This window comes from Eutrigla gurnardus (genome assembly GCF_963514095.1).
Source record: "Eutrigla gurnardus genome assembly, chromosome: 10".
In the NCBI taxonomy this organism is placed as follows: Eukaryota; Metazoa; Chordata; class Actinopteri; order Perciformes; family Triglidae; genus Eutrigla; species Eutrigla gurnardus.
The window spans coordinates 2,658,760-2,674,477 of NC_139924.1; the positions used below are offsets into that span (position 1 = coordinate 2,658,760).

General features: G+C 43.3%; 1 protein-coding gene across 3 annotated transcripts; it reads right to left on the reverse strand.

The window, feature by feature from the left end:
* Positions 1-624: 624 nt before the first annotated feature.
* On the reverse strand, positions 625-15,718 carry zbtb44 (zinc finger and BTB domain containing 44). Of its 3 annotated transcripts, none has more exons than XM_084019950.1 (6): positions 15,434-15,718; positions 12,455-13,558; positions 8,233-8,317; positions 7,772-7,923; positions 6,709-7,009; positions 625-4,416 (listed from the first exon to the last, which is right to left on the reverse strand). In XM_084019950.1, the coding sequence occupies exons 2-6, from the start codon at positions 13,518-13,520 to the stop codon at positions 4,020-4,022; spliced, it is 2,001 nt and encodes a 666-aa protein (XP_083876076.1). In that variant the 5' UTR covers positions 13,521-13,558; positions 15,434-15,718; the 3' UTR covers positions 625-4,019. The 3 variants fall into 3 exon arrangements, with proteins under 3 accessions (XP_083876076.1, XP_083876075.1, XP_083876077.1); XM_084019949.1 differs by having other exon boundaries at positions 8,203-8,317; XM_084019951.1 differs by having other exon boundaries at positions 4,184-4,416; positions 6,926-7,009; positions 8,203-8,317.

Consider the following 15,718-nt stretch of genomic DNA (forward strand, 5'->3'; position numbering starts at 1 on the left):
TCAATGAAGTGTTAGTTCATTTTGAATGAGTTTAAGATTAAAATTATGGCCAGATCTTATTCAATGCCCTTCAAAAAAACCTTTAAATATTCATTTTAATTGAGCAAGGTAAATAATTTAAATCTAGTGAGTACGTTTAATCTGCAATAAAAATAGTCACTGCTGTTAAATTGTCACAACAGCTATTTTCTTGTTCTTTTCATATTTAAAAACACTTTTCTTTGTGATGAGTGTTAATAAAGTCATGCATTACCAAAAGAGGACATTGTGCTCAATGAACTCCATGTATAGTCAGACACATGCCGCAAAAAAAAACAAAAAAAAAAAAAACATCTTCAGACAAGCTTTAGACTTATTCTGACATAGTTTTATTTATTTATTTACATTTTATACTTTTACAAAACCGACTCTTTTTAGTAACAGGACTGCAAAGCCAGAACACTAGCAAAGATTCAGAACAACCATGAACTCTAAAATACAGAGTGGCCTTGTCAGTTTTGAACAGCCCACCGTGGAATATGATCCAGTTAAAACACTCAACACCACAAACGTCACTTCTCCCCGTACGATGTGCAGCTCGCAGTACTATCTGGGATGTTTTTGTACAGTTTCTCCAAACTACACTTTAAATACAGTATCAAAGACACAAAATACAACATCTGTCTCAAAGCAGGTTGTAATCAAGTAGCCTACAGTAGAAAGAATATGCAACATAGTATGAGTGTATATACTGTATATTTATATATATACACACACTGCAGACAGTCACAAATTGAAGACTACCAAGGCCCCCCATACTCCAAAACTAAGCTGTTCTATTCACATTTAACAAGAATATCCAAAGATGCCATGAAACAGCAACCATAATACAAAAGTCACCAAAAATATATATGCCATTATGAAGAGCTACCATGTGTTTCTTATATTTTCTGACTTTTAAATAAACCTTAAGGACTGGAAAACATATACAACATCGAGTGTACATTGAAAAGGCATGTCCCGTATATAATCAAGATATTTGAAAACATTGCACATAAAAAGGGTTAACGTACAGAAAGGAAGAGGGCATGCTGAGCGACAGATCAAAGCTACGCTGGATGAGGAACCATCAGCCAAATAAAGCTTTGACAGAAGGCGTCGGCAACTGAAGACATGCTCTCCACTTCACACAACGATATGAACATGCAACTTTAGAAACAAACAGAAAGGAGCGGAGTAGAACCAGTCGTTTCATATCAAAGCTTTGTTCCTTGTTTCACAGATCAAATGGCGTCTTGCCTATTCGATTCATCTTCACTCACAGTTCAATTGAAAAAAAATATACATTCTAACACAAATATATATATACATACATATATATACACATATATGTATGTATGTATATAGTCAGCATTCCAAAGTCACCATTCCAAAAACAAAATGAAATCTTTGAAAACGACACCTGTCAATTTATTGCACACCATTAGTTCACAAAAATATTTTGGGCACTTTTGCGTTTCAACAAACAGCAGCATCTCATTATAAAAAAGTTGTTTGAATACAGACACCGAACACAACGGATGAAAAGCATGACGTACAAATGGAGAATAAAAAACATTTTTTTTGTTGTTGTTGTTTTTCTTATTTTGATATTGTGCAACTAGAGTTAATAGGTCCATTTACTAAGGCTAGCCTCTTAAAATGCACAATATCATACAGTGTTTTTAAGGGGCGAAACAGCAGGACCCCTTTGCTGAATAGCATGGACCACTTAGAATGATTATCTCTCTTTTATTATGTGCAATTACTGATTGCCTTGGCAAATCCCCAATGAGACAGAGAACATTTGGTCCTGTAGGAAAAAAGCATGATTTGTACCCGGATAAAAAGGGCAAATGGCACAACTTTGAAAAAAGTGGCTGCAGGGTGACGAAGCTCTTATTAAGACAGCTCTCAGTGAATTTCAGTGACCAGGGTTATGTTGATGCCCTCATCACAGCAATAGTCATCTTTACATTTACAATCAACCCTGTGTGTGAGGCGTTACATCCTGCTGTGGTAATCCTTAATGTCGGCTGTTTGTACTACTTTCAGAGGGAGACAGCAAAGGAACAATACACACCATACCCAGTCACAGTCAGTAGCATTCAACTCATGAATTATTACCACGGGTGTCATTGTCTTCCCAAAATTCAGGCACGACAACGTCCGAGTAGACAATTACAGCCACGTTGGCACAACAAGGTAACAGGAGTTGGAAGTCTGACCCCAAATCTGCATTGAAAACCTACCAAACTGTGCTCAATCAGTTTCAAGGTAAAGGAAAAAGCTCTCTGCTAACACAACGCATTCATCATTTAGAATGATTCAACTCACAGTATTTGGACACACTCATTTACATGCTTTTAAAGCATTATCATCACATACCACCCGACCAGCTGGTAATCTGCTCTGACTGTAAACTGGCCATCACAGATAGCAATCATCATCTGTCTGCATCACTTCCTGCTTCCTGCACACATAGGTTTATTTGACTTTGAGTCAGGGAATTCTTCACAATGCACTCTTCTCTCTTTGTGACAACTTAGGAGAAGAACGAAACAGACTGCTGGTGGTTAATCAACACTTCTACTTAATATTCTTGGTATATTACTAACAAAGCATAAAAAAAACACAATTGTGTTGTACCTAACAGTCATGCATTATCCTAGAATATCAGCAGTGTACCTGTTGGTAACAGAACGCCCAGAACTTGAACCCACGTGAATTATTAATACTTACAGGGACGACTGCCATCGGACAATTAGACGTTCAACTGGGATGAAATGCTACATTTCCATATCTTAGGAGCCATTTGAGAATACAACTCTGCAGTGATGAGAAAACCTTGAAACTCCAAATTTGGAATTTGTGTTTTAGTCTTATTTTGTCATTTACTTTACTTGTGCTGATCCAAGTTTTACTGAACTACCAGCATGTCGTTGCCGCTTCTTGGAGACTCAAGGTTTGATTTAAAAAGTGTTCATTGAAAATAAAATAAAAATTTTAATTGGTCAGAAAAGGTATATACTGCACAAACATCTGAAGGGAATACTCTGTTAATATAATTTCAAGTTTTAAACATTTAAAAATGAAATGTACTGTGTTCATATAGATTAAAAAAGAAAGAAATGCACATACACACACCTGACATATCATATTTCACAACATCCAACATACACAGCATTCAAATAGTAAAACTACAGTACAAGCAATTGCAGTATAGATAATATTGACATTGAACAGTTTGCCTACAGCGACAGCACTGAAGGAATAACACAGTCTGTCCCAACAAACAGCAGTATCACCACAAATGAAATACGATGGGGCTTTTTCTTCAGCTCAACTTGCAAAGACGTGATTTGTCCCTGTTCTCTTCTCTACACGTTGCTTCGTTACAATGCAAACTCTCAGGCACTTTCCAAAAGTGGGGCAAGGCTTGGATTTAAAAGACCTCAAATTGGCTAAGACAGAAATGACTTTAGCTAGTGCTGCATTCACGTCAAATGGGAAACAACGGCCTTCCTGAAAGTGACAATTCAAACATTCGGTTTACTTGCTTCACGGGCAAAAAATACCATTTTGAAAGTGGTTGGACCACTGGTCCACCACCCCCACTGGTCCACCACCACCTCTGGTCCACCACCACCTCTGGTCCACCACCACCAATGGTGGACTGAACTCGGATCTTATGACCAACTGAAATCTCATGTCACCCACACAGAAATCACTCCAGTCATGTTTGGGAGGGGAAATCATTTCAAAGACCCCCCCCCCCAAAAAAAAACAACCTCCAAAAATTGCTACGTGTGAAATAAATCAGCAAGGCAACAGAACTCTTCTGGAAACTTCCATCATGGCGTCTCGTTGGCTTCACATGATGACGTTTCAACATGTGCACATGTCAACGTTATCCTTTTTAGCCGCCGAGGCATTCCAACAGATATTCCCATATGACATGACTGCAAAATAAGACATGATGGACACGTAGAAGGCTTGGATCACTCGATGGTAATGGAAGCCAGCTCCTTGGCCTGGGCCTGCTGCTGCTCTTCAAACACCTGCGGGGAACTGCCTCCTACACTGTTGTCCACCTTCGTCTCTTCTGTCATGGTGGCTGTCTCATCTACGTCCATCTTGAGGGAGGCTGGGGCTTCCAGGGGGTCCAGGGGCTCGGGTGAAAGGAAGCCGGAGGAACTCTCGCAATTCTGGGTAGAGGAGGAGACCTGGGAGATGACGGCCATCTGGACAGAGGAGGAGGACGAGGCTGCATTGGAGGTGGAGGTGCTGCTGCCCGGGTAGACGGGGTGATGTTCGGACTCCTCTAGCTCATACTGGACTCCCAGAGCCTCCTCCTCCTCCTGCACCTGGCTCAGGTAGTCGGGCACGAGGAAATCACTGCACAGACGAGAGACGAGGTCAATGTCCTTTCATTGGCTACCGTGACACTTTTTTTTCTGTTAAAAGATGCTATATTAGCTATTTTCAACAAGGATATATGTATCCCAAACAAATTCAACAAATAAGGTTTCATACACATAAAGCACTGATGATTCATGATTTAGTGATCCATCAACAGAAAATTCTGATTACTGATAATAGATTTTTGTATGGGCCATTCTAAAGCAAAACCTCCAAACACCATCCAGTTCTTAAATAATCAGCGGATGATCAGTATTTACTGCTCGAGTTGAACTCCTACTCATTTGGTAGTTTAGTGAAGCATTTTACACTCCTCTTATCTCATCGATCTCCAGCAATGAGTGATTTCCTACATATCCCAGAATTCCTTTCAAAAGTCACAAGAAAAAAAAAGCTTGTAACTCAAACTTAAAAATTAAAAGTTTTGCTTCTTCAGGTGAGAAAAACAAAATGCCTTGTGGGTGCGATGCATTCTGGTCTATGGAGGCTACTGCTGCAGCCAATATCAGGATATATATTGTTTTGAATAATGTAGGGTCCATCCCATAACGTTGGCAGACACTGATAACAACCTGAGGGTGCCAGCCCTTTCAGTAATATCCCCTGGTGGCGAGCGGCTGCTCTCCTTCAACACGGGACCCCATCGTCACGTTCTAGCCCACTCTGCTGACGTTTCCATTCAATCTGTATCCACAGGTTATGTGTTAAACGTAATTCATGTGTACAGAAGGTTGCATGCAATTATCTCTCTGGGTAGAGTCTGATTCAAGATTCATTTTTTTTCCTATATTCACAAAATAATGGGTCTCTAATGTATTGTTGACCAAACGGATGATTTAATAATGAGGAAACGTTTTCAGAAATAACTAAGGAATCAACTTTGTGTCATGTTTAAATGTAATCAGAGTGTTAGGGTGGGTTGTTCCTTCATATTTAGGGTCAAATGCTTCAAATAACGCCCAATTACACAAATGCACATGGACATTCAAACATTCATCACTCTCTTTTATGGACTTGGATGTGTAGTCTAATTTATTCAGACTTTGTCTTCATGTGAGCCTACATTACACAATCACATGTCAGTTGCTTTGCCATTAAAGCTGCGTGAGTGCACAGCCTGGCCGTGGTTGTGGACCAGATCTACCAGAGTCCCTGGTCCTGCAGCTTCACAATCAATGGTTACGGTGGAGTGGAACGGTCTACTGCAGCACAGGCCACAGCTGGTAAACTTCAAACAGAATACATAGCTGACCTATCGTTTTATGTGAAGACTGAGGACGGGAGTTAAGAGTCTGACTGGATTTCTAGAGAGTTTTCCACACTGTTATGATCTCAGGCGTAGACCTTCTACTATTAAGTGTTCAGGAGTCGGTGGCCTGCCTGAGTCCTGCCGACCTGTGAGGGCTTGAGTTGATTAAGAACTGGAAAAGTCTGGGGAATGAAAAAAAACTTTATGAAGACACTTTGTTCTGCCTTTCACGGGGCTTTGTGTGCCGAGCTGCTGATGAAGACAAACAACCCTTCATTTTGTTATGCAAAACAAACATTTATATAGAAACTGATGATTTGTGTTTTGTAAAGTCCAATATTTTAAAACGCTGCTACTGCACTATGAAAGGAGTTTTCTCCGGTTTGAGAATACTGTACAGTTGGAACGTCGTCAGTAAAGCCCAGATGGACTGGAGGTATTTGCCATCCCTTTGACATGTTAAAGTTTCAAACTTAGACAAATATGTGTTGTTATCTCAAGAGATAGGTGAGAAGATTGATAATCACTGTTTGGTAAATGTGAAGCTACAGTATTCAGTTAGCTTAGCTTAGCATGAAGAGCGGAAATCACTGTGTGGTGTTTGTACACCAAACAGATATAACATATACATGTGTGAGCTTCAGGCTAGCTGTTTCCTCATTTCCAGCCTTAATGCTAAGCTAAGCTAAGCTAAGGCTGCAGGCTCCAGCCACATATATAAATAACAGAGATGAGACTGGTATCAGCCTTCTCATCTAACTCATGGGATGAACAGAAGGAAGCACATTTCCCCCCAACAAAATATCCCCCCAACAAATACAGTCAAATACTTCAGGTACACTTGATCTGTGAATTCAAATCAACTGCATTCATCTCAGAACAATCCCAAACAACCAAAGTCAGAAAATGAAAAAAAGGATCAAATGAACCTCAGGTATTAGAATCTAAACTGAAAATATGTTCTGATCCAGGTGAGATCTGAGTAAATGATAGGGGGTCAGCGGCCCCGGACTCCTCACCTGCTCTGGAAGTAGTTTGCTAGTTCGGATGCCTCATGGTTCAGACTCCTCAGGTGTACAATTAAATTGCCAGAGTTGGTGAACATGGCCCCGCACGTTTTGCACTCGTAAATCCGCGGCTTGCGGATTATGTGTCTGGAGACCCTCATGTGGTGCTTATATTCACCGAAGGACGTGAATGTGGCGCTACAAATCTGGCACCGGAAACAGCGTTTACCTTCGTGCTTCAGCCGATGCATCTTTAGGGAGTAGGCCCGTGTGAACTTTTTCCCACAGCGGTCACACTGGAAAGGCTTAATGCCTGGAGGAGGAGACCAAACAGAACAAAGCTCAGCTCTTTGGGGGGGGATAGTAGAGAGATAGTTGGAACAACCAACACATCTGAACGTAGGCAGGCCTCCCTCCTCATATGTGACATACACAGCCTGGAAATGCCTTTCCCCTCTCTAAGTCTGATTTCCTTTCCCTTTAATTCCCTCATTGGATGAAAATGTAGCTTTTTTGACACAAACTAAATACATCAAACATCAAACCCCTTTCATGTCCATGTGAAAACAAATCTTAAAGCATTAATCCAACTACATAAAAGCAGCCCATGATGCACCTTAAGGAAACTCCAGGTAAAAAAAAGAATAATGGAGCGGGGAGAGGGGTAATATATAATCGAAAACAGAAGTCATGAGAAAAAACTCACTAATAGAATACTCATTAATAGAATACTACAACAAACAATACGTTGAGAAAAAATAAATAAATAAAATCCCACTTGGCAAGGTTTGATCAACCTCATCACACCAGACCCCATCGTTAAGTGCCACATATATTCATTATGTATGTACATGAAAGAACACGCATAGGACTTAGGAGCAATGACATTTCAACGGCAGCTACATTTTTGACTTTAATTGTGAGTTTTTGCTCATGAATGTAAATATTAGCATTTATATATCACTGTGACCCCTCTTCGGCTCCATGATGGTGCACATCATAACAATATGTTACATTTTACACAAGTTCCTCAAGATCACTACTCTGAAGTTTTTCCTTTCACCATTCCACGTACCGGAGTGTATGAGCATATGCTGCTTCAGGTTTTGAATGCGTGTGAATCTGACCCCACAGGTCGGACACTGGAAGGGCCGGTCAGGGCCGTTGGTGCCGGGCCGGGCCGAGGGGCTGATATAGAGGTGGTACGGATACTGAATACCTTCTAACCTGAAACACAAGAGAGGAAACATGATATACAGGGACAGCTTCAGTGAGACGGCCGAGCAGAACACTTCAGATGGTTTGACGTTCTTGAATTTGGAGTTCGATGCCACATTAGCTTTTGTATGAAATTCATCACATTTAATGCTCGAGGGCTTTTTATATTATGCAACCAGCATTCACTCTATTAAAGGGCATCATGTCTTTGACATTTCAACATGATGGAAACAGGTGTGGCACAGCTTGACTTTTATGTCTATATATTCTTTACTGGCAGTGACTTGCCTTGCTGCAGGTTGGAACAAATCATGATACCTTTCATCGTCTTCAGTGTGTCCTCCAGTGTTCGAGGCGCTCTGCATCGATGGCAAGCCCTCAGACACGCCCTCATCCATCGACCCTGGAAGACAAGGAAAGAAATGTCACTCAGATGCTGTCTACTGGACATCTGACCGCAGAATAGTCTCCAACGTGTTGGGTTGAGGTTACAAAGTAGGGATGATCCCATATTTAAAGGTCACATATTATACTGTTTTCATCAATTCCACACAGCTGTCAGAGTTCCAACAACACTGGATTCGATATGCATTGCCCCAAACCCATCTGTGGTCCTGAATTTCAGCTGTCTAAAACTTGCTCAAATGAGCTCTACTGAGAACATGCTGCTTCTGTGTCTGCACCTTTAAATGCTAATGAGCTCCGTCTGTCATGCCTACCTGGAGAGGAGACGACGCCGCTTGCGCTACGCGGCAGCATGCGGCAATGTTTACGTGGATGTATCTGGAGCTATGGCTCGCCTATGTGGCTCAGGTGAAGTTGCTGGGGCCCATATTGTGGGGACAGATCCTTTTACTAGGGTCAGTGTCGAGGCAAAGCCAGCTTTGTACTGACCCTCGTTACTGAAGCAGCCCGATGTGAAGTGGTTAGCACACACATAGAAGCTAACACAGACCGTAGCCGTAACAATGAAACGCAAGAGACCAGACCTGGACCGCCGTGCACGGCGCTCTGTCGGACACACGCCCCCGGGTTCCGTCCGACCGGAGGCAGCAGAAGACGCACCAGAGCGCGTGAGACAGAGGGAGGAGTGTCTCCAGCTTCACCTGCACAGGGATTTATTCACGGAGCACCAGCCGGATCACCCAGTGCCATGACAGGTAAGTTGGGCTGCACTCTCCGTGCACGCTGTGGGTCCGTGCGCGCTGTCTGCCCGTGCTCTCCGTGCCGCTCTCGTGCGTGCTCTCAGTGCACGCTATGGGTCTGTCCGTGATGTTGGTCCACACTCTCCATGCTTGCTGTGGGTCTGCGCGTGCTGTGGGTGCGTGCGTGCTGTCGGTCCGTGCCGGTCCGTGCTGCTGTCGGGCTGGGCTGTCAGTCCTGTTGTCAGTCTGTCCATGCTCTCGTCAGCGCTCTCCGTGGGTCTCTCTGGTTGGCGCTGTCTGTCCGCTTTCTCCGTCCGCGCTGTCGGGCTTATGCAAATGACTCCTTTTGTTACGTAAAGAAAGGAGCTGAATCTGAACAGCCTGTAGGAGCACCGTGATGGAGATGCAGCCTCGTTAACACCTCCACCAAGACGGAAGAGGTGTTTACGTTTAACGTGGAGACGTTGTGGTCGAACCTGAACCCATTTGTTGGTGAACTTTGTGAAACAAGACACGCATTGAAGTGACGTTTTGGAGCCTGGCGGTTTTGCGGTGCGTGTAATGGCATTACATGCATTGCAAGGCATTAAGAGCATGTAAGAACCGACTTCTGAATAAAAGCAGCATTCCAATGACATGATTTCATGTTCATCTACAAAAAGTCAGTCAATACTTTTTTTAGTAATAAATTAATTCATTAATATGTCAACAGACAGAAACAAATATATAGATGAAACAATACAAATAAATAGGACATGATACATTTACAACATTTAATGAAGGATAACTCAAAAACAATAATTACCCCCTACAAACTGTATGTCAGACAACAATATTATTCCAATTGTGTGAATAATAACTCAAACTTATGATTAAATATTACCAATCAGGCTTTAAATGACAATACACCGCCTGGAAGTCAGAAACTCCAGAGAGTCACTAAGTGACTCATGGGACTGATTGATAGCAGACCAAGTAACTTCTGAAGTGGTCTGCTATTAATCTGTAGTGAAAGTAGTGTGTGACTATGGAGCATTTGTTTGAAATTGAATGTGTATTAAATATTGGATTGTAAAGCTTTTATTGAAAATGCTACATCATAATGTAGCGTTGAAGCTAGCTTGAACGCAGTAACCTCCTTCCAGTCGGAGCCCAGAAGAGCTCCAAAACGCTGCAGAGCGGTTCTGATCTCGACTGCGTCTTGTCTCACAAAGTTCACCAACAAATGGGTTCCGGTTCGACCCCAACGTCTCCACGTTAAACGTACAACTCCTCTTCCGTCTCGGTGGAGATGTTGACGGAGGCTGCATCTCAGTCACGGGTTCTGAGACTGACATCCACTGGATTTATCCTACAATATCACACAAGAAACTGAAAACAAAACTCTATTTTTAAAACAAGAGGCCTGTTTTATTGCTCTTTCATTTCCCCGTTCTGTTTTTAAAACAAAATCTATTTTTTGTTTTTTCTGATTTTGTTTTGAAACGAAATAACCAAAGCATGAAGACACACGGACTGAAAACATTGCGAGTGTTTACATTGTCACGGTCGGTAGGAAGGCGGCTCTGAGGGCAACACAGTGTTCGCCAATGACAGATACCGTAACACTCACATGCTAATAAATAATTGCTAAGTGATTTAATTTCCAGCTAATATATCCATGTAACTCACACAGTGGCAAATAAAGGCACACTAATATTTCACTGTTTCCACAAATGACGATATGTACATGTAAACAACATATTGTGTTTGGATGTTACAATGAAGACCTCTGGTATACGCCCATAGGATCCAGGTTTTAGGAGCCAGGTAAACGCTGCATTCAGTAGAAGCTTGAATAGCTTGTAGTAGTGATGGCTATCAGATTTGGTGAGGTCACGGTCATAATCACATCATCGCCTTTCTGCATAATCTACAGGTTATGACATTTAAAAAAAGAAGTGATATTAAGGGTAATCATTCTTCTAATCGTAGGATGAATGATCATCCCTAGCTTGAAGAACAGTTTTGCAGACCTTGCAGGGTGACAACGCGGGTGCACCATGGGTGCATCATGAATGCAGTTGGAAATAACAGACACATTTAATTTATTTAACCTTTCGTGTTCGGGTCAAATCTGACCTTTTTCCTACTTTCATCAATCATCATTTGATTGTCTCAAGGCCTTATGATATCCCCCACACTAGGCATTTGAACATATACAATTGCAACTTTGTAACTGTGGTGTTCCCGGTCAAAAATGACAGCCATAGGATATGAATGGGTGACCCTTGATTGTGTTCATCCATCAGATAGTACACACCACACCACACCACACGCAAACTACAGATAGCCTACAGATCGTGTCTAACAGGATGTAACATTTTCTATGACTTCCTGTCAAATCTTCGAAGGCCGATGGAAACTGTCCAACTGGACCGCAGCTTTTAAGCTCCGCCTACTGCTGCTCCGCCTGCTCTCGTCTGCTTTCCTGGCGAGAAGCAGTTTATCTCGAATGTGCCTAATCTCCAACGTCCTGGCAGCAGGACGGCTGAGCATGTAACACAGTCCGTTAAAAACAGTTGTCTCTCGTTGATGCTTCCAACAAGCCGATTCTACCGGTGCAGAAAACACAAGAACACAACAAGTGCAGTGGGACGTTTACTGCTAACGATACGTACTGACCCGTGGGCTAACTGTATTGTTTCATCCCTAGTATGAATGGTAATACATTACCCGCTACCCTCAACAGGATATGTAAAGACCGGTTATGGATGGATGCTGTGGTTGAAGTACCAACAACCTTCCCAGCTACAACGATACACCATCATTTACTGCCAGACACAGTGTATTTCCACATCAGGCAACGAGTCCCCAGTTAAACCGTCCAGAGAAGCTAACAGCCACGGTTGGATTCATTGTAAGTCTCCACCCCATCAAGTAGTATAGCTGTTAGGTCTCAGCTGTCTGGTTTACATTGCAAGCCCGGTATTACGTAAGCCAACGGACGCTCGAGAGAGATATGTGCTTTATTGACCTTTTTTATGTATTGGAAAAAGACGCTACTAACGGAAACACTGTGGCGCATATTTATTTTGAAAGGTGTAACTCCATCACTCACTCAGTCAGTGACAGACTTTTGTGTTTATAGGGCTGTCTCCTGTTTTTCTACAGTCCAGCCAGACAGACGGCCCTTTCTTCCTCTTTGGCAGCGCCTTTCTCGGCGCCGCCACATCGGCATAATGCCACTGCCATTACACATGAAAGAACAGCTTGTTAGAAAACATTGTTTCCATGAAGGCACTGGTCAGAGTTTTGTCTTTTCATAATTATCTATGCAGGATAAACCCAGGGACTGAGGTTTAGCAGTCAATTCTCAATGTTGTGGAAGATTTAGGAAAGTAAAATAGCCCCACCTATAGAGGAGGACTGTGGACTGATGAGAAGCTCCTCCTGGACCTGTTCACTCCCTGGCACCGTCTGCTGGTCACTCAGCGAGCTCTGGGAGGCACTGACCGGCTGCGAGGACGCCTCTTGGACCTCCTCATCACTGAGACGCTCCACCTTCACCCTCACATCTTCCTCCTCTGCCGGCACTGGTGACGACACAGCCTTGGAGCTCTCGCATGTCAGGAAGTCACTGAGCCGCCGGCTGACTACCACCTCTGATGTCCCTGGGGTGCCCTGCTCTAAGCAACGAGGGCTCTCTGGGAGCTTTGATTTGTCTGAGTGGAACCTTCGGTCGATACCGAACGGAAAAGTCCATGGGAAGGCCAGGGAGGACTCCACAGGCTGGGCTGTACTGTCTGAGAATGAAGGGGATGGGTTGGGGATCTGAGAGGATGTGATGACCATCTGTGTAGTGCATTTTAACGGACTCTCTGGTGATGCCATTGTCACAAAGCTTTTGCGTTTCCTTCGTGATTCTCTGCATATAGGAACGTTTCTCTCCATCACACTGCAGTCGGATGACACAGGGGACACGCTGCCGTCCAGCGGTGTCAGGGCACAGTTCGATGAGGCACTCTCTGGTGCTGATTCGTGCGATTTTTCTCCCGTTATGTTGTTATTGTTACCGCTGTTACCCGGGCTCCACAGAATACTCGACTTCATGAACTCTGAACATGTGCTCGCAACGGCAAACATCTGCATGTAACTTGCAGCTGCAAGAACGTCGATGATATTCTCAGTGCTAATGGAGAGGGTAGACGTGTAGGCATATTCCAACAGTGGAGCGAAGCCACTAACAGTCACATGATGAAGGTCCAACACAAACTTGTCCTCCTCCTCTGGCCGGCCCACCAGTTTGGAGCGGAAGAACTCACTGCAGCAGGCCAGCACCACTTTGTGGGCCAGGAAGAGCTTGTCCTGGACCCGAATGGTGATATCGCATAAGTGACCCTGGTTGCGTAAAGCGTTGAGCTTCTCCAGCATCTCCTGGCTGTGGGAGGTCGAGCTGTGGGTGAAGGTTTTGACCCCCATGTTGGAGTCAGTTTATGGCTGTGTACAGGAAATGCGTCCTGCAGAGAGATGGAGAGACAAAAAACACTTATTAACAATATTCTAGGAGCAATAAAAAATATTTGTCAAGTTTTGTTGTTTTATGTATCAAGTCGTACATCATAACTGTTTGTAATGTTTATGTGTACGTCTAATAATACATAACTTCAAATTCCAGCTTCAGCAGTAAATTAATCAGGTGCGAAATAACAGATGCCACAGTGGAAAAATGGATAAATAAATAAGTACTAAGACAAAATAATATGTCAAATATATAACAACATAAATAACAGTCCCACGGTCAAGACAGGATGAGAAAAAGACAAGGGCATTGTGGGAGGCAGTGAGTGTAGGTAGCGTAAAACACTAAGGACCTCTCTGATGGGAAGGCCAGGTAAGGGGGGGCTGAAAGCAGGGTAGGGAGCACGGAGAACAAAATGCCAAGTTATGTAACAACAATCAAAGCAGATGCGCAGCGATGCGAGCCAGACCCATGTGGAGGCCAGTGCTTTACAGGATGCTCAGCAGCTGTCTGCAAGACATGTGGATTCTCTGAGGCATGAGATTTTCCATCAAACAAAAGCTCAAGTGAAGGGGCTCTCGCAGGGAGAGCACACTCCCCTCTACACACAAGACCACAGGAAAGTACTCTTGGGCTATGTTGGCCCAGTAAACGCAAAGTGAATTATAGACCTGGGCTGCAGAAGTGCAACAGGAGAGTGCCTAATATGTACCAGCAAACAGGGCGTACAGAAAAGAGCTGAAATTCCACCTTGTTGTTTTCTAGGCTAAAATGTCCCCTGTAGGAAAATGATTTAGCTATATGATCAATATTAACATACAAGTCAAATATGATCTGATTAAAATAATGATAATACTAATAATAATGCACAGTTGTACATAAACTACACCTTTAACAGAAAACTGTAAAATACATTTTGCTTTTCTAAACCTTGGTGCCTAGTTATAGGGAATGTTAAATCTTTAACCAAGCCACCTGGAAATGGGTACAGTCACTATTTTGAGAAATTCATCAAGAAGCCTTGTTTAGCCTCACTTCTCAAATGTTCCACTTCATTGTACACTGTTGTAACACCTTATTATTTAGAAATATTAGTATATACGTATGAATCAACTGATTGAGCAATGATAAAGTAAATATGAGTCAGCAACAAGAGTTACAAACTCCAATTCACCACAAAATAAATATGGATAGGGCAGAGGAGGCGTAGCCTTCGATCTGGTTCTTTTGGTGTTTACATCATGAAAGCAAGTGAGCAGCAGCGCGACGGCAGACAGCCGGGGGCCAACGGGCTCCTGTGAGCAGAAGGGCTGCCAGACACGGGGGCTAAGTGTCCGGTGGGAAAGATGCTAAACAAACACGTCTGCATCAACAATCACAGCTTAGCAAACACTAGCTAACAGTGTGAAGCTCGTACTGCATGGCAGCCAGGAGATGAAAAGCGCCTCCGTTTTGAACTGTCAAAATAAACTCCCCACGCTGCAACACGTTTTTAGAAACGCACTCCAGACCGACGAGAAATTGCCTACAATTTGTGTCGTATCCAAAATTAAAAGTTTACCCATCATGTGTTGTCGCTGCCTACCGACTGACCTGTATCGTTCTTCTCGTGTACAATAGTATAGTCGGGATTTTACTTTGTCACAGAATTTATTTTGAAGCCGAATGAGCTACATTTCCGGTTTGGTCGTAGATAACCCTGAATACTTCGACGCAGCTGCTAACTACCGTTAGCTACAAAGCTAGCGCTAGCCGACATAACACAGTAGCATTAGTTGAATCCTTCTCCTATCGTTACCGAGACGCGGTGGCTGTATTAAAGTCTATGCAGCGGCGTTGCGCTCCTCCGACAGACTGTACGAAGGGAATTTACCTTGCGGGACGAGGCCCGTGGTGTCGGCTGGGCCTCGGGATGCAAACAGCTCAGTTGACAAAAAGCAGCGATGGTCGGAGCCAGCGGAGCGCCCTGCCGCTTCCCTCCGATCCCTCACATTCCCTGCGCTTGTCGGCCAGTTGTCAGCCGCAAAACGCACCGTTGAATCAACGCTCACGTGAATTCACATCACAACAGACTGAGGTTCAAAGTGTACGACGTGCTGTTTTAATTCCTTTGTGCTACCCGCTGTCCCTTCTGCGCTGTATCTGTATCCCCACAATG

Excerpts from the sequence above, each read along its gene's own strand:
- zbtb44 (XM_084019949.1), bottom strand. The coding sequence starts at position 13,520 with ATGGGGGTCAAAACCTTCACCCACAGCTCGACCTCCCACAGCCAGGAG. Across the intron at positions 7,924-8,202 it reads TTGTTCCAACCTGCAGCAAG|GTTAGAAGGTATTCAGTATC; the intron begins GCAAGTCACTGC and ends CTTGTGTTTCAG. Across the intron at positions 4,417-6,708 it reads GCAAACTACTTCCAGAGCAG|TGATTTCCTCGTGCCCGACT; the intron begins GTGAGGAGTCCG and ends TCGTCTGTGCAG.